Source organism: Pteropus vampyrus, unplaced genomic scaffold (genome assembly GCF_000151845.1).
Source record: "Pteropus vampyrus isolate Shadow unplaced genomic scaffold, Pvam_2.0 Scaffold702, whole genome shotgun sequence".
In the NCBI taxonomy this organism is placed as follows: Eukaryota; Metazoa; Chordata; class Mammalia; order Chiroptera; family Pteropodidae; genus Pteropus; species Pteropus vampyrus.
In genome coordinates, this window is record NW_011889483.1 from 759,060 (window position 1) to 787,038 (window position 27,979).

The 27,979-nt window shown below is 35.0% G+C and overlaps 1 protein-coding gene, 1 non-coding gene and 2 pseudogenes across 2 annotated transcripts in view; all 4 read right to left on the reverse strand.

Moving 5' to 3' along the window:
- Positions 1-27,979, reverse strand: part of SPIDR (scaffolding protein involved in DNA repair) — a 435,467-nt gene that overhangs the window by 113,588 nt on the left and 293,900 nt on the right. Inside the window, 5 exon segments of the mRNA XM_023526085.1 lie at positions 6,744-6,858; positions 6,861-6,976; positions 7,038-7,084; positions 8,525-8,552; positions 8,554-8,718. Of these exon segments, the coding sequence (XP_023381853.1) occupies positions 6,744-6,858; positions 6,861-6,976; positions 7,038-7,084; positions 8,525-8,552; positions 8,554-8,718 (471 nt within the window).
- On the reverse strand, positions 1,203-1,320 carry LOC111733949 (annotated as a pseudogene).
- On the reverse strand, positions 27,422-27,540 carry LOC111733940. The gene has a single exon (XR_002778246.1). It is a non-coding gene; the product is annotated as a 5S ribosomal RNA (ribosomal RNA).
- LOC111733955 lies at positions 27,803-27,921 on the reverse strand (annotated as a pseudogene).

The following is a 27,979-nucleotide window of genomic DNA, read 5'->3' on the forward strand; positions in this document are numbered from 1 at the left end:
TGTTCTGGAGAAAAAAATGCCACTCCACTCCATCTCAATACACAGAAAAAGAGATGTGAGTCCAGCATATCTAGCTGAACCATTTAATTGGAAGAAAAATGCATGTTCACAAGCAGGGAGAAGAGCTGCATGCACCCAGGGAGACCTGGCTGGTTAGCACAGAATTGAAAAATCAGCGTGCCATTGTTGATGGCCCTCTTTTCAAAAGGAATCTAACAAGCTTCATACAAGAGTCTTTCTCTACTACCCCAACATATGCAAAGGTTAATGATCACAAAGACTTCTAATAGTCACATTCACTATTTACTGGTTGATGTTCCTTATTCTGTTTAATACTGAGCCATTTTCAACATCAGGAGTCTGGGATATATTTAAATGCTCTAGACAAAAGATAAAAATATGCCAGTTATAAATACCAGCCCCACCCAATACTGGACCCAGCATTACTTTAGTTTTTTGCAACATGTTTATTACAGAGGAACTTTAGAATCTCCACCATTTAGAAGGCAGCGGTCACATTTCACACATGAATTTACATAAATGTTTGTTTTCTAAAGTAAATGAGCATTGACTCCTTGTTGATGAGTGTGATGAGGGCAAGAGTGGCCAAAAGCATAGAAGAAAAAAACAGTATCAATCAAGCTTCCCCCACAACCAGACAATTAAACTCAATACTAACACAGAATGCTGATTTGTAATTTGATGTCTTGTCTTTGCTTATTTTAGTTTTCTATTATTGTAACAATGTTGTTTATCAGTATTTTACAATTTTTAAAAATATTTTTAAATTTTTTAATTACAGATGGCATACAATATTCTATTAGTTTCAGGTGTACAACATAGTAATTAGACATTTATATAACATATAAAATGATCACCCCGATAGATCTATCGAGTGCTTATTATATGGGTAGCATCATGTTAAACTCTTTGCATACATAATCTCATTTAATCTTTATCATGAAGCCGTATTACAATTTAAATTTCACAAATACAGATATATAATTTGCCCCAAGTCTCCCTGCTAAGTGGCGAAGTCAGCATTTGAACTCAAATCAGTCTGATTCTACACCTTCTGCTCTTTCCATTAGCAGCCTGCCTCTACCTCAAATTTTTTCTTTTTTTAGGCGAGGCAACCCTTGGTTGACCTCACAGATTGCAAGGACCTTGTCAGCTTACAATCCCTTATTTTTAATTTTTCATGCCGACAGCACCTGGTCTTCCTAGGTGGTCTCCCATCCAAATACTAACCAGGCCTGACCCTGCTTAGCTTCTGAGAGCAGACGGATTGGGCTTGTTCAGGGTAGCATGGCTGTAGACTCTACCTCAATTTTTTAAAAGAATTTTTGAAAGAAAAATGATACCTATATTGGAAACAAGAGACAGATGCCTTCACTGTAGTTGTTTAATGCTGAACATTCTCATTCTCTTATGTACCAACAAAACATTTGCTATCAAAATCTGTCTCTTCCTGGCTCCCACTCACTCTTCAACTCTCTGAGAGCTAGCTTCCACCCTCACCATTCCCCTGTACCTTCTGTTCATAAAGATACCCAGGAACTCCTTGGCAATCCACCGCACGTTTTCAGTCATTTTATTAGGCTTTTTTGCAGCACCATACTTAGCTGCCCATGCATGCATATGCAAAATTCTCCACCCTGAGTGCCTGCCATATCGTACTTGGATTTTCTCCTTGTATCACTAAGCCCTTCCTCTGTAGTCTCCCCGGATGGCCCCTGTTTCTATCCCTTCTCCAGTGCTAGAGGACTTTAGATCTCAGTGCTAACATTTCTTCTATTGTTTGTGTCTACTGTTTCTCTAATGTAATCTTGTCCATCGCTCTGGCTTTATATAGTTTCTAGCTGTGACGGAACAACTTCTGGAAGGGGATGCAGAGAGGAGGAGTAGGAGATATCACCTATGACGAGGAGAGCTGAGGGCATCTGCCTTTCACTGCATGCCCTCTATCCCCTCCGGAGCTTAGCACCATGGATAAACATAACTTATTCAAATTAGCAAATAAAATGAATGTACATACAAATATATACACTCATCAGCTGAAGGCGGAAAACCACCAAATATTTATCTCCAACCCAAAATCCTTCTCTGAAGTTGAGATTTGTATATCCAACTTTCTCATCTGACACCTCTTCTTGGATGTCTCATAGGAATTTCAAACTAAACAGCCACAAAGTGAATTCTCAAGCTTCCCTCCAATCTTGTTCTCACTCCAATTTTTCTCATCTCAGTAAATGGCTCATCATTCCACCAAGTAATAAAACTGAGGATCATTCTTAACATTTCCTTCCACTTTATTCCCTGTACTCACTCTATTACCAAGTAAGTCATTACATACATCTAGAACACGAACCCACATGAGACTCAGGAGCTTGGACTGACTTGTACTACTGCAGTAGTCTCTTCTTGGGTCTCTCTGCTTCCACCAGGACCCTGGTCCATGTTTCCCTTCTTTCCAAACCATTTTCCATCTAACAGCTAAACTGTCTTCCATACAGGCAAACTTTATTTTGGGTCAGTGGGCAACCATAGTAAACACAACAGTTCTGGCACATGGTCTACGGGGCTGTGGCTGGCCTGCCTCTCTGGACTCTCCTGCTAGCCTAGGCATCCTGGCCACACTGGCTTCTCCCTCCTGTCTATAAACTTATCTCACTCTGTTCAAGACCCCAGCTGGCTTCAAATAAATTTCCTTTAATTTCAAAGTTGGCAAAAACTGGGCGGTCTGCCATCAGAAGATAAGTTCTTACTGATCTTAGAAAAATGACACTGCTAGAGCACAGAGGACAGACCAGGTTGACATCAGCAATCAAAGAGCTAAATAAACTTATTTATAAAACTCATAGCGTTTCATCAGAAATCATCTAACCTGTTTTAGGCAAGGAAGGGAGAATTAGCGTGACAAAAGATTATACCATAAGACAGAGTTGTATATCCCCTACCCCCGGCTTTAATTTCTTATGACATGGTAATATCTGGCACTATATAGAAAACTCATAGTGGTATAATGCCAAAATGCAGCAAAATATTCAGCTACAAGTCTGGTTATTTTGAAACTTAACCTTTTGGATTGTTATAATGTTAAAACCTCTAAGTAGGTGTTAGCTTCCCTAGAGTATATTATTAGTATTGATTTTCCCTGTAAAAAAGAAGACAAAAGCCCCCAAACCAAACATTAAGTTATTATTGCTCCTGCCTGCTTTGCATTGTATACTAGATTTCATTGTTGTCTCCCACGCTCCCTGGATTACTTGGTTCACGCTAGCCATGGAAAGCTATCAAAAAACAGTTTCGTGCTTATACCAAAGAATTAAATCTGATCTTTAATATCTCATGTTTTGTCAGTAAGTCCACTGATAAGGGATTATTGGAAGCCAGTCACACCATTTGAAAATTACCTCTAGTCTCTCCTAAGGCCAATGACTCATTGCAAAACATTTTTGCATGTATGAATGTTTAGATTTGATCCATGAACAATACATTTTAGACTGGTTTAGAATTATTGGTAGCTTATTTTAAAGCAAAGGAAAAAACAACTGGGCACAAGTTTGCTGACTTTAGGATAGTTTGTGAAAATATGGTAGATAGATGTTTTCATTTTCTTGTTGTTTTAAATACTGTACAGAGCTATTATTAATGCTTTTGAAAAACCTTAAAAATTGGCCCAAATACTGACATTAAGTGTATCAAACAACACAGTATCTTTGGTATATTAAACTCTTGCTCTTCATGCACCTGTAATTTCATTTTCTTCTCAAATATAAAATTTTGCTTTTGTTACAACTAAATTAAAATTCTTCAGTGCTAATTTGTTGTATATAAACAAAAGAATATACTTTGTTGGAGAAAAAATTCCTTTCTTGGAATGTGGTTGTAGTTATCCTCTTTCAGTTTTTAAAGTTTTTCTTTAAACAGGACACAACTTAAAATTTCCTTTGCATTGAGGTGTATGCAAAACATTGATGCAGTTCATCACAAAATGAAAGTTCGTATTTAGTGAGGCGATGCTTTATACTGTACTTTTCGGTGATTTTTTTGAAAAGTTACATTTAGATCTGTTCTAACGTTGTTCATCTTTAACAAAATGTTACAAATCTCATATAAAAAAAGAAAAAAGAAAACACAGTGATCAAAGTTGTCTTTCAGTTCACTGAGAAAGATCTATGGGTTAAAGCAGATTACGATAAGAGAACACACTTAAGAGTTGCCTTCAGAGCTAAGGGGTCACTGTGCAATTTCCCTTCTGTGGCTGCTGCACTCATGCCTCTGGACAGGAATAACTCAAATGTGTTGCACAAGGGGTCATCCAAATTTATCTATGGTCAAGAAGTTAGGGATAGAAATTGCAAACAGAAAAGAAAGGGTTCTTTCAAGCTATATACCTAAGACTTCTAATGTTTTCTCTTATGTACATGTTATATGTGCATGTATAAAAAAGTTTACATTAGAGAAAACATATTAAATGAGTCTCCAAGGCAGATACTTTGTTTTTCTTCATATACACATTAGCAAAGAATTAGTAGAAGGTTAAGTATAATTTTACTTCTATATTAGTTTTATTTGTAAACTAGAGAGCCTGATCACTATAGTAAATGAATCCAAAAAATATTAATGATCAGTTACACAATAAGACCTTTTTGTTCCCAAAAGACATCTCAGAAGCCTTGCCCTCAAACCCAAGGCCAAATGCATAGCCTTCTGTCTAAAAGTTCATTTTCCTACACAGTCCGATTCTCTCCATTGCTGGGCACTTTCACTTCTCTGGCTGCCCCAGGATGACTTGATTCCTGAGTCAGCCTTAATCTAAACACACCTTGGTTCTAACTCAAATTTCTCCATTTTCGGCATCAATACATCCTTGTCATTTTGGGATTCTTTATCTCATTATGGTTTTCTTTTTGTTCACTTGTAAAACTGTCAGCAAGTAAAGATCTCTCACAGGCTGTTTCCTCATCTGTGAAATGGGACTCTAGCCTCAGCACTGTACAATCTCATGTGTACTACAAGAAACATACCACACGCAAATGCATTTCATTGAACATTTGAATAACTAAATGTTCATGACTGGCCTTCTTTCGACCCACCATGAGCACAGTCTCATTTGATATGTCCCAAAGCATTCATAATGCTGACCACTGGCAGTAATTCACCAGACTTTAGCTTCCAATTTCTTCTTTTTGCTCAGCAAGCAAAACAGGTACCTCCGAAGGAGCTGGAGAGACAGATTTCAAGGTCCATGTTGTTTGTGATTATTCATAATTGACCTTACTGTCAGTTTCATTTTGCCTTCTCATTATTGTGACTCAGACCCCACTGTCTGCATCTCCTTGGAGTATGTGGTCTGTATGCTCGGTTGGGAAAGCTTTACCAAGATCCTTATTGCCTAGCTTACTCAGTATTCCCTTCTTCTAAACCTAACAGTAGATATATACCATAAAAAAAAGCAAAGCAAAATGATACCTACATTTAATCTTTAACTGTCTCAGATAATTCTATTTAGATTTACCACAGATTTAAGTCAAAGAGTTCAAGACTGGTCTATAGCACAAGTCATGGTAAAAACCTTAAAACTGATGTAATGGATTTTACACACATGCATATTTTAAACAAAATAAAAATAATTTTTTTCTATAATCCAAAATAAATATCTTCTAATTCCACATCTAAATGAGACTTTTTGATTCAAATCATGTGCCATCCACTTAAAGAGGATTCATAGTTAACATAAAAGTGTTTCCTATCATGCCTTCTAAATAGCATCAGAAGGCACCATTAAAATAGATTGGTTATTAATTGTTATTAATCTACATATGTATTTTTTAAGAGTAGATAGAAAAATAATTGATAAACTGGAATCTATACTTTTAATTTCCATTCTGTTGTAAATCCATATTACTGCCTTGAGAGCAACTTAAAGAAAGAAAGACAAACTCAAATGGTTATGCCAAGAATTTGACATAAATAAATAAACTCTCAGTCAACGATGTGCTTATCTAAAAAAACATAAAACCAGGAAGGGCCTAAATCTGAGAAAGAAAGAAGACATCATTCTCATAATTCATTTGAGCAAAGTACTCTGAATCATGTGTTTGGCCCTTGTTCATGTATCCATCTATCTGTACTGTCCAACAAGGTAGCTAGCCCCTGGCCACATGGGGCTACTTAATATGTTAATTAAAATTAAATAGAATTTAGTTCCTCAGTCCCACTAGCCACATTTCAAAGTGCTCAATAACCATATGTAGTAAGCAGCTACCTCATTGGATAGTTCCGATATACAACATTTATATCTGCAGAAGCTTTATCAGGTAGAAATAACATAGATTAAAACAGCACTCTCTAAAAGGTTAATTTACAGATTTACTAATTGCCATTTACTTACTCAGTTTTTTAAGAGATGTAAAACTTGATAGATTATACACTGGTCTTTTTAGGTATGGTAACCATATGTCTTGGCTTTTCTACAACAATACCAATATTTCTTGTGTTTGTATTACTTGCAATAACATGAACTGGTTAACGGTAAAAGTAAATGCAACAAATTAAATTATTTTAGTAGGACTTTTTATGTAAACGAATAGACAGAACCCTTTCTCCCAAATTATGAGGCAAGACAAACAAAAACAACCCATGTATGTGAGAAATGCAGCCAAGAAATTGCTCCTGGAAGAGTCATTGCTTTTCTAAGTGACTCTAGGCACCCATGTCTGTGTCTTGTCACTCACTGAACTCTAGGTAGGTGTGAGCTGGATGGAGTAGCTGAACTACCTCCCTGATGATACCTGTAGGGAAGAGAATAAACTCTCTGCACCACTACTAGGACTCCAACTCCTGACCATGGCTTTCTACTGCATCCAGGAGAGAATCCCTCAGGGGAGCTTGGGGTGAGAAGTGCTGTTTTGCTTCTTCATGCCTATGGGTCCAGTTTGTCCCCATGGTGGTGAGAAGACTACACAACCTGGCCAAGACATGCAAAGAGAACAATTTCAGTTTGACTCATGATGGCATACTACACATACCAAAATATTGACATTCTTAGGTAATTCTCTAAAGCAAAGGCAGAACACTAAAGGAAAAATAAATATAAAAAACAAACCTATGGCAAGGAGTTCTATGTCTGTCAGGTAACTAATGCTGCTGAGGAGGGCAAGGTGATCAAGAGTAACAGAAACAGCAAAGAGTGTTTCTCTCAATAAAAGCATAGACTATCTTGGGACTTTGAAAACATGAAGAAAATTCTGTTGTTAAAATATCTCATAGTAATTTAGAAAATTTTTCTTTTATGAGGTAACAATCCTAACAGGACAAACTAAAGAACAAAATAAAAATATAACTAGGGTTTAATGCTTGTTATGTGCAGTCTATTAGGCTAGGCACTTTACATGCTCATGTAGTCTCCCAACAATCATTTACAATAATATTAAATATCATAATAAGAAAACTTATAGAGTACTTCCTACATTCCAGGTACTTTTCTTTACATATTGTGCTTACATAATAAATATATTTAACCTTACAACAAACCAAGGCGATAGATTATATCATTATCACCATTTTACGACTAAAAATACTGAGACACAGAGAAATTAAATATCTTGCCCAAGGTCACCTAGAATAAAGTGGCTAAGGCAGAACTGAACCAGAACATCTGGTTCCAAAATTCATACTCTTAACCATTATGCCATACTGCACTATCATCATCACTGCTGATGAAAACATATCTCATGAATTTAGAGCAGTGATGAACCTTGAGCCATATTTCAAATCTGATACAATTAAATTGATTAGAGAGGCCTCTCTTTGCATTATGCCCTCCAGACACTTCTTTTGATAGTCAAAGAGAGATTCTGCTTGATTACACACACAAAACAAACTTTTGTCCTGTTTTATGTGTGTAATCAAGCAGAATTCTTTCTTATTTCCCCTCACACTATCTGTCAGTATCTGCATTGCATTCAGTGCTGATTCAGGTAAGCTGGTGATCCTGAAGAAGGCACACTGGAAGCCACAGAGCTTGGAGTGGCCCCAGGAGTGCTCTTAATGCCCGATGCAAGTGAAGTTCAGTGGTCCCCTAAATTCATACTGACAGATGATCATGGCTCAGGGCCAATACAGTTCCAAAAAACAATCTCCAGTTGATAATAAGTTTATGCAGTTCTTTTTATCCCAAGGGATACAAATATTGTGAAAAAGAAAAATATATTTTTTTTAATAAATAAAAGGCTTAAACAAAAATCTAAGACAAGTATGAGAACAGAAAAAATGAAAACTCATATTTAATAAATTAGAATAAAGATTAAAATACATAATTAAAAAGATGAAATACTATAGACTGCAACTAAACTATAACTTCTTTAGGAATAACAATAATTATAAGATGCTCTAGCATATATATTTGTTGAATATTTGGAGGAATACTTAAGGTAAACATCTTCACTTATTCCAAAACCCTTTCAAATCCAATATTATTACAAAGCATAAAACATCTAAGCTGATGAAAGTTTACCTGGATTTCAGAAGAATTATTTGTTAGACTCAAATCTAAACATCTGGGCCAAAGTGATGCTTCTTCTTGGAAGGGGTATGTCCCAACGGTGCACTTCATGTGTTGCTCTTAAATCTTCTTTGGCAACAACTTTCTGACAAAAGTAAGTATTCAGAATAACAGGGCAACTTCTGTTTGGGATAATAAGTTTTTGCCTGGAAAAGGAAAAGAAAACAGTTATCTGCAAAGCTGGATTCCCCTCATGTTCTTGCTAAATCAGAAATATAAAGAGCAATGACTCGCCTGCTATGGACAGATAAAACCAAGCCAGCCCACTGAATGACAGCTGCCCTCATAAGCTCAAGAGTGACTAACAAAAAATCTGATTTTACTTTTCCAGCAAAAGTCCTGTGTCAGAAGGAGTAATGAAAGAAGGCCTGGGCTTGAGCTCCCTCAAGTTCTCCTACTCTGGTAGATGATAGCCTTAGGATGCTTCAGGGAAAAATGCAAGGAATGAGCAGACTATCAACAGGCTCAAAGAATTACCCAGACATAGAAATAAATGCTATTTAAAAATAAAACCTTCAGACATTCTGACAGCTCTAATCTTTCAAATAACATGACATCAAATGTAAATCAAATGTCAAAGGAATGCTTTCAAATGGACCACAGTCACTGAAATGCCTCAAATTTAAATAGTAAAGAAGTCTGGTAACAGACAAATTTTCCTGGTTCCTCTCAGACATCTGATTTGAGAAGACTCTTTAGCACTCATACCTCAAACACAGGTAGTGCTGTTTAACATCAAGAAAAAATTACAACTTCCATTTCTGGGAAGATGGAGTAGACATACTTTCCTCTATTTTTCTCATTAAGTACAACTAAAATGACTGACATTATATATACATTAAATATAAGGAGACACTGAAATGTGGAGAGAAGGCAGACCAGGTAGGACCTAGAGTCTTTGGGACTTATGGAACAACACAGTAGTGAGTTACTGGGTTTTCTTTTTACCTCTTATATCCCAGACTCGCAAATGAAGAACCTGGTAACTTGGAAGCAATAACAGGTACAGACAAAAAAGCCCCTACAAAAGCTTATTCTCTTTAACCAAAGGAATAGGAAAGGGTCAGCCTAGTGAGACAGAAAACTTTTAGAAAATAACTGCTCTACTCTAGGCAAACATCACAGAAAAATTGTGACCTAACACCATGCACATCAGCAAAGGGCGACTGGGAAGCCCAGATGTCCATCCTCATCAGGTTGTAATGAGGAGTCTCTATAGCCCAGTTGGGTGGTATGAGAGAAGGCAGGACAGGGTGTTGGGACTTTGATCCTTGCAGGCTTGTAATGAGTCCTCCTCTCCCCATAAACACCAAGACAGTGGAGACCACCAGGGGACCTGGACTTCTACCCCCATGTGACACTAGAAACCAAACATCCCTCCTCACCATTCTGTCATAGAATCAAAATAGGCCTAGCAGAGAATCAGGACTTTCACCACTGCGCAGGGGTACTGAGGCTACTTTCTACACACCCATCTTCCTCCAGTGTTATCAGTGGAAGCCACATGGGGAAGAGTACCAAGGCACTCCTGGCCCACCCAGCCAGGGTGATGTCAACGGAAGCCTAGGAGGAAGCTGGAACTCATATATGCCCAGCAGTAACAAGGAGTTCATTCTCTCACAGGTATCAATGAAAGCCAAGTGGGAAATCTGAACTTCTACCTCTATTCCCCACTATTCCCCTCCACTTCTCTCAGAGCAGTGGAGATAGGTTTAAATAAGATCTAGAGTTTCATATAATACTCAAAATGTACAGGTTGCCATAAAAAAAATCACTTGTTATACTAAGAACTAGGAAAAAAATCTCAACTTGAATAAAAATAGAATAAATGACAATGCTGAGATGACACAGGTGTTAAAATTATTTGACAAAGATTCTAAAATGGCCACTACAAACATGCTTCGAAGAGCAATTACAAATGCACACAAGACAAAACAAACAAACAAAACAAAAAACCAGAAAGCCTCAGCAAAAAAATATAAAGTCTTGGCAAAGAAATATTTTTGAAATGAAAATTTTAGAACTAAGAAATGAATAAAAATAAAAAACTCAGTGGATGGGTCCAATAGCAGAATGGAGGTACAGAGAAAAGAATCAGTGAACTTGAAGATAAAATAATAGAAATTAACCAATATGAACAACAAAGGAAGTAGACTGAAACAAACAAACAAAAAACAATGGACAGAACCTCAAGATCTGTGGAAAGAAAAAAAAAAAAAGGAAAAAAATATAGGCAAATATAATAGACATTTCTACTGCTGAGTTTTTGAAATTTTATTTGGAGTTGAAGCAAAATTATAACACCGATATGGTTCTACACGCAATGAAAATATTTAAGACAATCATATTATAAATGAAGAGAGTAACAGGGTATAAGAAGTAAGGTTTCCAGCTTTGATATTGGCAATTTGTGACCTCTGTTTTTGTAGCTTTTATAAATTGTGAGACCTAGCAATGAGGTGTTCATAATCCCTTAGAGTAGATATTTTTAATAATTAATTAGAAAACAATCAGTTGACCAGAATGAATAAGAACTTTTAGTCGGCTTCCATCCACATCTCTTTCCTCTGCGGTAGGCACAAGAATTAGGTTGGGTGTTGTGAGGGAGTAGCTAGGCATTGATGATGCAGAGCAGGTGTGAGGTGCATGGCTGCTCACACACTTATACCACTTGCAACAGACATACCAGGAAGAGATTGCTTTAAACAAACTAAATTGACCTGCAACAAGTACTCAGTTGTTTTAAGCTTGTTTCCAGTTTCGTGGGTCACCAGACCCTAGCATGTTAGGCCCTAAAGGAAGCAAGTCACAGAAGAGAGGTCTAATGGAGTGTGAGATGCTAAAGGAATTGGGCCAAGCAGAGGAGAAATCTTCAGATGATTGACCTAAGTTTAGATGCTGGCACAGTCTTTGTTTTGTGTTTATCAGAATAAAATCTCATGCCTCGAAGGAACTAGATGAATGAACAATAAGGTCTTAACAATCTATAATTCTGATGTTCTGTCTCTCCTGGTACACTCACATTAGCCTGGTGGGGTGATGAAATTTGAGAAGTCTTTGTAAATATATAATACTGTAAGTGGGTATATTTTATTAGCTGGTTGGCTGGCCTTATATTTGTATTCCATATATTTGTTTCTCTCTGTAATGCTTTAAAAATAATTCTTTGTGCCTCATGTAAAAAAAAAAAGTATGGTTTCTACACTTCACACAAACTGGCAAAATGTCGACCCAGTAGACTGTGATAAGTTATGTATATACAATTTAATGCCTAGAGCAACCAACAGAATAGCTATAAAAAGAGATATGCACAAAAACATTATAAATTAAAATAAAATTCTAAAAAACGTTCAAGCAACCCACATAAAGCCAGGAAAAAGAAAACAGAGAAATGAAAAACAGGGAGAGAACAATAAAGAATAAACAAAAATTAAAAAGGAAGACTTAAGTCATAATATATCAATGATCGCACTATGTGTAAATGGTTAAGATAAACCAATTAAAAGAGATTAGCAGAGTGAATTATAAAACAGGATCCATCTACATGATGTCTATAAGAAAATATAGAGAAATAGGCAAGATGAAAGTAAAAAGATGGGAAAAATATATCATGTAAACATTAATACAAATATAGCAGGGGAGGAGTACTATTATCACATGAAACAGGCTTCAGAGCAAAGAAAATGATCAGAATCAGAGCGACATTAAATAATTATGAAAGGGTCAATCCACCAAGAAGATATAACAGTCTTAAATGTGTATGCCCCAAACAACATAGATTCAAATTACATAAAGCAAAAACTAATGAAATTGAAAGCAAAAGTCAACAGATCCACAGTTAAAGTTGAAGACTACAACTAAAACATACCTCTCTCAACATTTGATAGATCAACTAGACAAAATATCAGCCATGATACGGAAGAATGCAACAACACTCAAACAATTGACAGGATCTAACTGACATTTGTAAAACAGCAGAATAAATATTCTATTCAGGAGCCCACAAAACATATTCTAAGAGAGACTATGTTATGGGCCATAAGATTAACCTCAACAAAGTTAAAGAACTTAAATGACTGAATGTGCTCTTTGATCACAATAAAATAAAAATAAAAATCAAGGGAAAGATAACAGGAAAATCTCCAAACATTTAGAAACAAAATAATACACTTTTAAGTCATCCATGGGTCAAAGAAGAAGTATCAAGGAAAAGTTAAAAAAAAAAAAAAAAAAAAGCATTTAGTGAAAATAAAAATTTAATATATCAAAATTCGTGGGAAACAGCTAAAGCAATACTGACAGGAAATTTTATATCACTTAAAGCTTAAATTAGAAAAGAAGGAAAGTCTAAAATCAATACTCTAAAGTTCTTTCTTCAAACATCTAGAGGAAAAAAACAGCAAAATATAAATATACATAGAGCAAATAGAAGGAAATAAATAATAAATAACAGAAATCAAATTGAAAACAAAAAAACAACACGGGGGAAAATGCAATAAGAATTGCCTTTTGATATGATCGATACAAATGATAAAAAAGGAAAAATAGAGAGGACACAAATTGCCAATATCAAGAATGAAACAGAGGATATCGCTACAGAAAGAAAGATAAAAAAATGAAAGAAACTACAGACTAACATACCTCAGGAATAGAGATGCAGAAACACTTAACAAAATATTAGCAAATGGAATTCAGAAATACATAAAGGGAATTATACAACATGACAAAGTGAGGTTAATTCCAGGGATGCAAGGCTTGTTTGTACTCAAGCAATATTTGAAATATTTTAATATTTGAAAATTACTTCCATCATATTTAAGGCAAAAGAAGTTATATGATCTCATCAATCAATGCGGAAAAACTTTTACAACATTCAATACTCATTCATAATAATAAACCCAGAAAATCAGAAATAGAGGACTTGTTCAACCTGATAAAGAGCATCTACAAAAATACTACAGCTAACATTATAATTAATAGTGAAAGAATGAATGCTTTCCATCTAAGATGGGAAACAAAGCAACTATGTCTGCTCTCATCACTTTCATTCAAAATAGGACTGGAAGTTCTTACCAGTGCAATAAGGGGCGGGGTGCGGGGGAGGGGGGGCGAGGAGGTGTGGAAAACCATACAGATCATAAAAAGAAAAAAGAAAACTATCCCTATTTTCAGATGATATGATTGCTTGTATGGAAAATTACAGGGAATCAATAAAATAACTAATAAACTAATAAGTGAGTTCAGCAAGATCACAGCGTACATGAAAATCAAATGTATTTCTATATAACATCAATGAACATGCAGACACCAAAACTAAAGATCTAAATAATTTATAATAGCAAAAATAAACAAAAAAACAAAAAAAATCTTTGATGTAAATCTTACAAAACTTGTGAGGATTCTAGTCTTTAAGAATTTCTTTCATTAAGAAAAAAACACCTATATTAACAAAATGACCAATATCTAATTCCAAGTTATCAGTTCTAGCTGTGCAAACATAACTTTGGGCTTTATGTAAAATTTTTGTTATGCAAATCTACCTGCTTAAAGATAAAATGCCTAATATGACTTCATGCAATATGTTCTAGGCTCAACTTACCTCCTAACATGTATAACATGTAATTATATGCAAAGCTTATAATCCTATGATTCTTGTTCAAGAGCTAGGCCTAAGTTTTCTTCAAGATTGTAGTTTATCCTAATCTAGATAAATTCCTTGGTGTCTAGCCTATTTCCATACGATCTATTCAAATACAAACTTGCAATAGTAACATTTTAAGCCTATAGACTACAGGTATAGTAACCACAAAATAAGAAAAAAATTGTGAGAGATAGAAAGGCAGAGACACAGGTAGAGACAAAGAATGGGTCAGCAAGAAGAGGATACAAGAAAATAAGAGAGTATGGTTGGGGCATAGTGTCCAGTACTGTCTGGGTACAAGTGCAAATATACTGCATACAGCCGGATGGATGAAAGATGTCATAAAGTTCCAGCTCTTCCATTCAAGTTGGTTTAAAAAAATACGATAAGGCAGTATTATTTTAATAACTAAATTAAGAAGAAAGCACTAGGTAAAAGTTTTTGTGCATATTTAGAACCTTTCAGTTTACAGATCAACATACCAATATTAGAACTATGTTATGTTCAATATAAAGTCTAGTTTAAGGCCATTAAGTTTCAACTAAAACAGAGAATAACTCCGACTAAGTGAAAGCTTATTAGCCTTTCTTCTCTACTACAAAAAAATTAATACAACTTTCAAAGCTATTTTAATGAGCTCAACCTTCTATTTAATCTATTTAGTTTCAGTCTAAAAAAAAATATCTTCTTTACTTAATAGAAGCCCTTTCTCAAAAGAGAGTTATTTCACTGATTTCGATAACTCTGTTCTCTGCCTCCTTGGCAGGGGCCACATAGCTAATTATGAGCCATTGCCTGCAAAGGGAGCGTAATTTATACACACATATGCGAACACAAAAGGGGCCAATTTTTCTGATCTCTATTTGACAAAGAAAACAAACCCATGCTAGATGCAGGATTATTCCATCAGAATAAATAAAAAACCATTAATATATTTGGACTGCTCTAGTTGCAACTATATTATATAATGTACAAATGTACCCATGATTTCAAGTATTATACTCTTGGTGTTTTTGCTCATTTTCCTCCATTTCCCTCTTATTTACAGGTAGACTTGAAGGGTGTCAAAGTATTTCAACTTCCTTGCTAATCTTTATTATAATGCTAGTATTTTTATTAGCTATTAAAGTCTAACACTCCATATTTTAATAAAATTATATGTATTTCGATATGCAAATACTCAGTCACCAGAACTCGATATATGAAGTAGTCATATATTTGTATCCATACTTAGATCACCATTAATTAAGAGCTATAAATGTAGGCTGATACTATTAGAGACTCAAATATCATAAGCATATTAAAACAATGCAAAAAATATTTCATGTTATATACAAAATTACACTAGTTTTTAGGCTGAGACAATTTTTAAAAAACAGATTCTTCATCTACACAAATGTCTGATGTGATATTTGAGAGCAATGAAGTACAACACAGAACACTTTCTCCTGCATCGCTGTCTTAAGTGTTGTAGGATGTACAGTGTCCCTAACCCCTACCCCCTTAATGCTCAATTATTATAATGCTCCATATTTTAATATTTGCATCCTAGAAATGGAGGTCCCTTTACTGCTATTAACTCCTTTATTTCCTTCTACATTTTTCAATATTGAATACTCATTTTTATATGAAAATATTTAAAACATTCAAAACATTCTTGATAAAAATTAACTTTGAAATTGTAGCATTCATAGTAATCTGACAAAGAAGGTTGACCCGGCAGAGAACCTCTTTAATAGAAATATAACTCTTTCAGTTTCAAATGGGGGAAAAATGAATTTAGCTGATAAACAATTTACAAATATAAACACTAAATGAACATTCTAGTCTTCTTCAAAACAGAAAACTAAGTGATGCAGTTGGAGTGAATGTCTTTAATTAAATGTGTATTATTTTACAACATCAGAAGCATTTCTGTTTACTCACCCGGCCCTCTGCCTTGGAAGCAAAGTTAGAATTGACCCGAGTTCTCAGATTCCGGGAAATTATAGAGGTGATATACAGTTTCATCCCAAACACGCAGATTTTAAAAAGTCATAGATTTACTTAGTAACCATTAATGTGGATCTCTTTTATATATAATTAAACAAATCGTTACAAACATCAAAAAAAATTCTAACTATTTTAAAATGTGGCTGAATAATTTTCCATTTTTAAAAATAGCACTTTCATATGTATGTCAGTGTTGTTAACTTTGCTGAAAAGAAGGGAAACCTAAAGTAGAAGTGGTGCTTTGGCTCAGTTCTGGGGCTCTAACAGAGATAAGAACTTACTTTAGAACTGCTTCTTTTTATCACCTAGCAAGTGGTAGGTCATAATATATAAGTATGATTTAAGTCAGGACCATTCTTTATGTCAGTGGACTCCATACTTAAATTTAAAAATTCTGTCAGTAAAACAATTTTTGACTGTATGCTACTAACATATTTATAAATTATATGCATGTATTTCCATTGTAATTATAAATCCTTCACAAAAATAGACATTAAAATGAGATGAAAAGACATTCCAATATTTTCTTTCCACATCTCAATGGATTGTCTTACATTACTATTTAGAAAGGCACACAATTTAAAACTTGTGAATTGTTATTTCTCGAATTTTCAGTTTAATATTTTCAGATTGCCTTTGACTTTGGGTAACTAAAACCACAGAAAGTAAAACTGCAGGTTGGGGGTGGGGGGACTACTATCTAACATTCTATTTCTTTCAGGTATAAGACATAATCCTTCAATATTTGTATATATTGCAAAATGATCACCACAATAAGTCTAGTTAACATCTGTCACCATACATAGTTACAAATATTTTTATTTTTGTGATGAGGACTTTTAAAATCTACTCTTAGCAACTTTCAAATATGCAATAAATTGTTATTAACTATAGTCTCCATGCTGTGCATTACATTCTCATGACTTATTTGCTTTATAATTGAAACTTTGTACCTTTCGACCCCCTCCGCCCATTTTGCCCACCCCCATCCCACCTCTGGCAACCACTAACTTGTTCTATCATGTTTCTGTATAAACAGTACTGGGATTTGAACATAACTAATTCTCTGATTTAAGATAAACACACTTTTGAAATCTTGTTTAAATTTCTCATATATTCATAAGTCCCCTTTATCTTCCAAATATAACTACACAGGTAAGCATTAGTTTAACTAGATCCAAAGGATCATAATTTCTGAATTAGGGAAGCTGAAGGAGGTTTAAAGTATGACTTGGCATAATACGGAAAGTCTGAAATTTTAGACACAGATATAACTTTTTACACTCATATCATCTGGGAAAATAATTCAAATAATAACATATGTACATAAAATGTATCTGCAAGGCTTGTGGATATGGGAAAAACCTTAATATCCATATGTAGGTCCATTTGTTCATTTTACTCTCTTTTTACTGACCACCTATGATGTGCCAAGCACTGGTCTAGGGAACTGGGAATCCAATCAGAGAAAAGAGAACTGAATAGACTGTTTTACTATGAAGGAAAAGGATGTTACTGGGATATGATACCCAGCTAGAAGACCCTCTGGGAGTAATCAATACCACTGGAGTTAGGGAAAGCTTCCCAGGACAAGAAGGCAGATGAGGGGACCCACTGGTCAGGGTGTGTGAAGATACAAGGAAGGGAATGCATGGAGCACTCAAGAGGCTGCCTGGTAGCAATGACAATTATTTAGATTTAATGTGATAAGCAAATATGTCACACCACCACATCATCAAGTCTCTGCAGAAAAAATTCATATGTTCGCTTTCCATCATTAGCGAGCAAAGGAGGTTAGAACTTTTAAACATCCGTATCCATGGTACCATTATTTCTCTAGGTAGTATGAGCTCTCAATTTCTTTTTACACTGCAGGCCAATATTGATTGGTGTGGACTTTATAATCATCTTTCTATTTATCTTATTGCCACAAATGTTATGTGATGATCAAAAAGCAAGTTTACAGAGCATGTATGGATTAATATTATAGCATGTTTAACTAGCTTTCCTAAGATCGAAGATCAACCAAAAATAAAAACAAACCTAAGGTGTTAAACCTCACTTGATAATCACATATATGATCAATAACATCAGTTAACACTGTCATGACACCAGACTCACACTGATTCTTCTGTTTAAGGAATCTGAAGAATATGCATTTACTTTCTAGTAAACACTTTGAGTATCCCTGAGAAGTTGGCAGCCATGGTGGCAGGACAGGCTAAAATATGGCAATAACACCCATGAATGAAATACACAAAAAATCTAGAAAGTAGCATTTTTCAGTGGAATCCAGCTACTAGGGTTTCTTGTAGAAATCTTTTTTCTTTAATATATAGGTAATATTATATATTCAATAAAAATGGCAATTTGTCAAAATGTTTTCTGAAAACAGAAATGACTGCCCAAATACATATGCTTTGCCTTAAGAACCATATCTACTTCTTATATATATATTACTTGAAAATGTTATGCATGCAACTCAAGTAACAGGAAACAATAGACTTTTAAAATTTTTTCTATGAGACCAGAGAAGGAAAAACAATTGAGACATCTTTTCATTTTCTATCACTGTCAAAGGTTAACAGTATAATCACTATTAAACACTGTCACAGTGAAATACCCTGTTAGCAACTTGTTTTCAGAAACTGTGAGGTTTATGAGAGATACTTACTTTTCTTTTTCTACTAGTTATGCTTCCTCAAATTTTTTTTGTGCCTAGCAATTAATTAAATCAAGAATATATTTTGCACTGGATATGCTGAAAGGGACAATTGTGACTGACATGGAGATTACCATAAACCCCTTAAAAAAACAGTATTTGGTCCAAATCATAAACTAAGATCTATTTGCTTGTTTACTGTCTGGGAAGAAGACCTACAAACCCGTGATGGGTGGCAAAGAGGATTAAGTGATTAATGGAATTAATGTAGTAACCAAAAAAAAAAAAAAAAAAAAAACCACACATATAATTGTCTTTTCTTCCTCCTTTCCCCTCCATTTCTTCTTTCCTTTTTTTTTTTTTTTTTCTCATTAGCAGGTGGTTGGTTTTGGTTTTACTTTAAGCTAAACATTAAAACAAATTACAAGTTAACAGTTCATGCAACTCAGATTTAGCATTGTTGATTATCATAAAACATATTGTTCCTAATTTTAAAAACTGTGATTTATATAATTTATTGGCATTTTTGCAGAATAGGTTTAAGTCAGATAACAGATTTATAAAAGCAAATGAGTAATGTAAAAAAAATGGGTAATGTGTTGAAATTTAATGTTTCTATTATTAAAATAGATATGTTTACTTAATTCATGGTCATGGTTCCTTTTTTAATTTTGAGAGAACTATTTTATTTTACTTTTTTGAATTTTTTTCACCAGCTTTTTTGAAGTATAATAGACAATTAGTTTCTCATATTTACATTGAACAATTCAATGAGTTTTTTAAAAATTATAGTTGGCATATAATAATACATTAGTTTCATTTGTACAGCTTAGTGATTAGAGATCTATATAACTCACAAAGTGGTCACCCTACTAAATCAGGTCAATCCTCTTCTCTCACATTATTTTTTACATTGTTGACTATTTTCCTTAAGCTATACTTTATATCTCCATGACTTTTTTGTATCTATCCATTTGTACTTCTTAATCCCTTTGCCCTTTTTCACAGTGTCCCCCAACCCCTACCCGTATAGTAACCCTCAAAATATTCTCTATATCTATGAGTTTGTTTCCATTTTCTTGTTATTGTTGTTTATATTGTTCTTTAGATTCCATGAAATCATGTAGTACTTGTCTTTCTCTGTGTGACTTACTTCACTCAGCACAATATCTTCTAGGTTCATCAAGGCAATATCTTTTTCCATCTCTCTCTAGTCTGTGTGTGTCTTTTAATCTGAATTGAGTCTCCTGTAGGCAGTATATGTAGGGGTCTTGTTTTCTTATCCTTTCAGCTTCCCTGTCTTTTGGTTGCAGCACTTAATTCTTTTCCATTTGAGGTACTTGTTGATAGGAATGTAGTTGTTACCATTCTTTATTCCTGTTTTGGATACATGTTTTTTCTTCTTAAAGAAGTCCTACCAACAGTTCCTGTAATATGGGCTTGGTGTTCATGAATTCCTTTAGCTTTTTTCTTCTTTGGTCTAGGAAGTTCTTTATTTGTCCTTCGACTCTAAATGATAGCTTTGCTGGATAAAGTATTGTTGGTTGTAGATCCTGCATTTTCATCACATCGAATATTTTGTGCCAAGTTCTTCTGTCCTGCATGGTTTCTTTTGAGAAATCAGCTGCCAGTCTTATGGGTGCTCCCACATAGGTAATTAACTGCTTTTTACCTGCTACTTTTAAGACTCTCTCTTTGTATTTAACCTCTGGCATTTTAATTATGATGTGTCTTGGTGTGGTCTCTTTGGGTTCATTTTTCTGGGGACTCTCTGAGCTTCCTGCGGTTTTATATCTATTTCCTTCACCAGGTTAGGGAAGTTTTTATCATTATTTCTTCAAATAGCTGTTCGACATCTTGTTTTCCTGTAGGTACCCTGATGACATGGATATTTTTACCTTTAATAGTGTCCTATAGGCTCCTTAAATTATTATTATAGTCTTGGCTTCTTTTTTCTTGCCATTCTGATTGCAGGTCCTTGGCTTTCTCATCCCCTGTATAGGTCATTTGATCCTCTTCTTTATTCACTTTGTTTTTTTTTTCCATTTAATATACTTTTCTTCATTTCTGACTGGTTCCCTTTTATAATTTCCGTTTCCATTTTTATGTTTTTTATCTCTTTGTTGAAGTTCTCACTGAATTTATCTACTCTTCTCGTAAGTTCATGGAGCGTTTTTACAACCAGTGTTTTGAACTCTGCATTTGTGAGATTGTTTGACATCATTATTTCTGGATCTCTGTTCTGTTCTCTCATATTGTTTCTGCTTCTTTTGGCTGCCTTTCTGTTCTGCCTTTCTTTTGGCTGTCTTCCCATTTTGGCTGCCTTTCTGTGTCTCTTTCTATGTACTAAGCAAAACTCTTGGTTCTCCCGGTCTTATTAGTACAGCTTTGTGTAGTAGGTGTCCAGTGGCACAGTCCTGAGTGGGGTTCAGCTGCAGCTTAAATTTAGCCCAAGCCTGTGCCTCTTAGGGGCCACCTGTTAAGATTCAGCAAGCAATCCACAGGTGCTGTGCTTATAGCTGCCTCAAAGGGCCACACCAGAAACCGAGGCCAGCTGCTGCCAGTGTGAGTCTAGGCCCAGCTCAGCAAGGATCACCTGAGTAGCTGAGGATACACCTGGATGTGGCTTGGGTGGGGCCACGAGTTGGGGGAGGCAGGGTTTCAGGGGATCCTCTGGGCAGAGAGACCTCTGTTATCCAGTCTGATGACATTTCTGCTATGGCAGTGCTGAGACTGCGCACTGGGAGAGGGTAAAGCTCAACAGAGGAACAATGGATACCGCAGCTACTTCTGTATAGAGTGAGTCTCACCTTGGCCCTCACTCTGACAACTCAGTGTTCCCCTGTAAGTCCCTGGTGCCCGCTGCGCAGCCAAACTGGCTTTGGCGCTCAGAGCGAGCAGGTCCGTCACTGCAAGAGTCTGCTTGCAGACAGGGCCCCTTTAATAGGCATTTGGTGTTGCCGCTGCCGCAGGCTACGTCTCACTCAGCAGCTCGAGATCTGGCAGCCCCATGTCCTCGCCCTGTCCTACCTTCTGCCATTGCAGGGTGATTTCTTAGATTTCTCCTTAGTTGTACGGCTTGTTCATCTAGATCCTAGTCAATTTTTCTTTGCTGTTTGCTCCTTGTTTCTGTCACAACTCTGATTTGGTTGCCAGAGGGATGAACAGAGCCTCTATCATCTATGCCATTCCCTGCCCCCACCCCATAAATTTTTAATAGAAAATTATCCTGCCCACCTTCTCAGTTATTTAAAGAGTGGGCACTCCTCTCCACCAAAAAATCAGATTTACTCTAAGTAAAAATTTAAAAACAAGTCTTAGAAAATATCTCTATAGTAAAGAATTAAGCCAATTTCATAAATAAAAAGTTTAAGGCTTATACATCCTCTGTTTTCAACTTCATATTTGACAAGATTTGTCTCCTGTGTTCAATGTGTTTCTTTTACCTTCTTACCCAATCAGATCCATGTATCTAAGAAACTGATAAAAACACTGATGTAGAACACCAACACATAACTGCATGCTATTTTTAAATCCCCAGTCTCTTTTCATCCAAATAAACACAACATTAAGGACCAGTTTATTTGTTTGAAATTCCATAGTATAATAAATATATATAATAAATTCATAGAAGTATGAATTCATAGGTTATGAGAATAAACTTCCTCTATAAACTAGAATTCTAATTATCTAGACAAATATAAGTCTTTGATCATTTCCTTTTTTGAGGCACAGGATCACTGGAAATGGCAATTTATAGAAAGAAACACCATAATTTTTGGCAGTGGTTGCAAATTTTATTTTCAAGGCACAAATCCTATACTTTTATTCAGTAACAAAAATCCTGCCAGAACTTAACAGAATATGAAGACTATAAAGACTGTAAAAAAGGAGAACAAAGCAGGAAGAAAAACATGGTCTGAAATCAGTCTGACCTGGGTTTATATTCTAGCTCTGCCACTTATTGCCTATTTTATCTTGATTAAATTACTTCAATTTCCTGAACTTTAACTTTTTTATATCTAAAATGAGGATCAAACATACCCAATAGTGTTATTGTGAGATTAGGTAGATATATTCATATATACAGCCACACATGTATACATGTATATACAATGCTTGACATACATACTAGACACTATTTAAGAATAGCTAATATTATTTGATACAGGCTATTTCTAAAATATCTACAGGTTAACTTAATTCTTCCAACGTAAGGTAGGATATCTCAGAAAAGTTTAGTTTTCTCTGGGTAGTATATTCATTTCTATTGACAAATGGGTAATTAAAGGCTTTAAAAATGTTCAAGCACTTTTACTTAGTCATTGTTAAGAATCTATACCAATGAAATAATCAGACATGGAGAAAAACATTTACGTCACGTTAATCACATTTATTATCGTGAAATATAGCAAGGTATCTTAATTTCTAACAAAAAGTAGAAAAATAAATCATGAAACAGCTATACAAATGATAGCATTAAAAATCCTAATTCAAAAAATACATTTAATGCATTAGAAAAACAGACTCGTCTATATGAACCATGTGATCCCAAGACGGTAGTACTATTTATTACTAATATAAGAGTCTTACAAAGAGGAAGTGCTAGAATTATCTGCACCAAAAAATTAAGCAATTTACCCCTAAATGAAAGGCTTATATACAGGTAACTTTATATTATTGTCTTCCCCCCGCCACCACGAAAAGTTTATTCTTTAATACATATAGATAAACACTTCAATCTACCTTTTCTTTAATAATAAATTGCCTCATTACTTGATAAATTAAGTAACAATCACTTCCTATGAGTACTCTCAAATATGCCCAAACTGACCTAAGAGTCAAAATTTCCCTCATATCTTTTCCTGAGCATCACAATTATATATAAAACAATTCCTCTTTCTCTTTCTTACCTCCATCCCTCTTTCTATCTCTCCATTCCTTCTTCCCCACCCTGTAATTTTAGATTTGTGCCATTCACAGTACCATCTCTTTACAGAGTAAAGTTTGTGAGTCTAGCATAAAAGGCTGATTATTATTTTTTTAGCACTTTGCTTCATTAAAGCATGTTCCAATAGGTCAATGTAGCACAATGCTATGTATGGCTGGGCTACATACAGGTATAGTTTTTGGATAAAGAGTTATACCTGTTCTATTCAATTAGATTTTTTTTAAAAAATCAGAAGTAGAAATCCTTATTACAAGATCCAAATATATGCATTAATAAGTGGAATACATAGTGCAGTCCTAAAAGAAAACTGGATACCTGTATCAGTTATGACTGGTTTCTATCTTTAAGGATCATTTCACCACTGAATTACATAAGGCATTTCTTGACTATTAATCTAAATGTATTTGCATGCTTTTCCCAGGCTAATATTTAACTTTATCTTATAGGTTTTATCTCCCAATGTAACTCCAGAACAGAAATTTCAAACTTCAGCATGACTCAGAATCATAGGTTTGTTAAAACACAGAGTGTTGCACTCCACTCCCAGACTTTCTGACTCACTAGGTCTGGGGTGGGTTCCACTAATTTGCATTTTTAACAATTCCAAAGCAATGTTGATGTTGCTGGTCCTATGACCATACTTTGAGGATTACTACTGTAGAAAAACTCACATGACCATTTACACTGTCCTGGCTTTACTCAAGTACCTAAGAATGCATCTCAGGCTTACTCCCTTCAGCTTATAAAACACCTGCTCAACTATCAGGACTTAGCAGAAATGATAGGAAGGTCTTCTATGGATCCATTCTGTTTTGCCAGAACTTATAGAAAAGAGCACTTCCTCCTTTGTGTTCCGCTACATCTGGTGGATTTCTGAAATCATTATAGCTATAGAATTTTAATGCTTTAACTTATTGACATGGAAGGCTTGGCTTTTCCCCCTCTTAATTAACAAAGATCTCACTCCATGCACCTGAAAAAAAGATAAAGATTATATCTTATGTCTCTGGTTTCACAGTTCAATTGCTGGAGAGAAAATTATAACTTGACAAACATTTTTGTTCACTTGATTGAGTTAATATAGCCTTCTATGCATCTCATCCGTAGTGTCAACAAATCAAGTCATCAAGTAATATACACTTTTTAAGAAACATCCAATACACCATTCCACATTTTCTTGAGGTGCAAACTGTCTATTCAGAACAGCAGTGTGGTATAGCAGGCAGAACAAAGAATATGAAGTCTAGAGACTTTGATTGAAGTCTCAATTTTGTACCTTACAAGCCAAATGATCTGACTAGATTAATAGAATCCATTTGGTCTTATTTATGTGTATAAGAACATTTGTTAGAATGTTTTAAAGCCATAATGGAAATTATTTGACACATTAAATGCTTTACATAAATGATTTTATTCTTCAAAGATATCGGATTTAGAAAATCTATTCTTGAAAATTTCAATATAGTATCTTTCCAATAACAAATCATTTAAATGAAACTTAATGTTATTTAAACAAAACTTGATGCTTTTTAAAAACTACCTAAATTGAGAATCTTTGGTATAGCAATTTTTAATCAGAAATATATGAATTTCCAAATATATGAATTGAAGTAACAAAGCTACTTCAATTCTAGGATATCAATAACTACAAACCTCAACTGTGAGGACCACCTTCAAAGAAAACAAAATACAAACAAAAAGATCAATTGACAATACTCAAGACAAGGGGTCAGAATAAGTGACTCAATTTTTATTTACATTAATTTTTACTAGAGCTCTGAGAAAAATGAACTGGCTCAGGAGAAACTAAAGAATCACATCAGTAAAAACAGCTAAGCAGTTCTACTTATTCTGCAGTCTAGTTTTTTAATTCTAATTGACATGAAGAGTCCATTTAAAAATGTTTTAATGGTTCAAACTTTTGATTTCACATGATATAAAAATTGAACGGCACAAAATATGAGGAACAGACTATAGTATTTGAATAAGGGAAGAAAAAAATCAAATGGATTGAAAAATATTTTTCTAAAATCCAGGAAATGTCCCAATTTGAAATTTCAGTTGAAAATTTATAAAATCTAGAATAAAAGGATTCACTCTGAATGGCAATAAAAATAATTTGAGAAAACAATGGTCATAAAAGAAATGAAACTGACACTGCTAAAATAAAAAATCAGAAAAATAAGCCCAAGAAATATCCTTAAAAAAAAAAAAATCACAAAGCCTAGGTTTAATTATTACTGCAAATAGGCAAATGCTAAGCTTAGTCTAGCTTCGAACAGAACAAACATCAGCTAAACTAGATAAATGTGCAAGACTGGTTAAAGAACACTGCTTTAAATTATAAAAAGAATAAGAACATTCTGGAATCAAAACTCTTTTAGAGGAAGCACAGCTTCTTTTGAATGGCACTGCTTATTTTCACAAAGAGATTAGGGCAAAGATGCATGGCAACATCCTCAGAATGTCACAGAGCAACCAGAGCACAAAACCATAGCAGGGTGTGTTATATGTTAAAATAAAAATAATTCCACAAGGTGAGCTTCAACCATCCATGAGAGATACTAGCTAGGGTCTGAAGATCATATACAATTTTTGACCCTTAGAAAGTGAGACTGTGCTCTGAAAAGGAAAACTTTCTCTGAGGCTCTATAACTATCTCAAGGCTAGTGCTGGTGAGGATTTAACCAGGGGAGGGGATGAAATCTCCAGGGCTTTTTTTCTCTTCTAACTTGCTCCTTTTACCTTCCTTCAGACTTAGCTTCTCTAAGAATTTGTCCTCCAGAGAGCTGCCTGGCTCTGGTCTCAGATGCTCTCCTCCTCCCTCCTACGTGGCTGCAAAGTAGAGGAGTGTTTGACAGGACCTGAGGGCTGCTGGGCAGGCAGCCCCATGACAGACCACTCAACATGATCTGAGACTCCCATGTTTTCTCAGGATTTCTGAGCATCCCTACCTGAAGGTGAAGTGTGTGGCCATGGAGAAGTCGGTATGCCATTATACTTTCAATTCTTCATCCTTGAAGTTTACTAGCTTAAAATACAAACTTATAGCTACAAATATTCATCTGCTGTACCCACCCACATTTCCAAGTCTTCCCAGGTGCTGGCTTGCCCAGCACTCTGCTGAGACTTCTAGAAGACAATCAGGACAATTAGCAAGTAGACTGTTCTCAAAAGCTCATCATGTAGAAGTTTCACTTTATAATTTAAACATATTATTTAAAATAGAACCTCAAATCATTTTGTTGTTTAGGCTAATCTGTTATTTATTACCTGGATAATGTGAATGGTTTCCTTCTTAAATATAGAACATTTTTGTTTGTTAGTATAAAAACAAGCACATAAAGATTTATTTTCATCAATGATGGAATCATTTCCTTTGGTCCATAGGGTATCATTTAATGCTCTTTTCTTTCTGGAGTCTTTTTAGTGGGCTTCCTCTGGGCAGGTGACAGCAAAGCTCTGAGTCAATGTGTGTGAGAGCACAAGAGGAAAACAGCCATTTGAATGGAAGCTTTTTTTGGTCTGCTTTTAGGCGGGGCAACCCTTGGTTGACCTCACAGATTGCAAGTACCTTGTCAGCTTACAATCCTTTATTTTTTATGCCTACAGCACCTGGTCTTCCAAGGTGATCCCCCATCCAAGTACTAACCAGGCCCCACCCTGCTTAGCTTCCGAGATCAGATGGGATCAGGCTTGTTCAGGGTGGCATGGCTGTAGACTGGAAGTCTTTTTCATACTTCATTTTTGTCTTTAAAACATTTCTCATTTGCAAAGCAGATCTTCAAAAGAAACAATACAGGTATTAACTGTACATGTGTTTATATGTTCTTTTACCAGTTTATTACTGATAATATCAATTGAATTCTTGGCCCCCTAAAATTTGTGGTTAAAGATATAGGTATGTTAGGTTATAAACTATCATTCTGATGAGCTATAAATACAGTGATAAAGATTATCTAAGTTGTTGTTGTTTTTTTTAAATGCCTACAGCACCTGGTCTCCCTAGGTGGTCTCCTATCCAAGTACTAACTAGGCCCAACCCTGCTTAGCTTCCGAGATCAGATGAGATCGGGAGTGTTCAGGGTAGCATGGCCATAGACTCTAAGTTGTCTTTATCAAAATAAATCACATAGTTTACTGATGTTAGATTTTAAATTC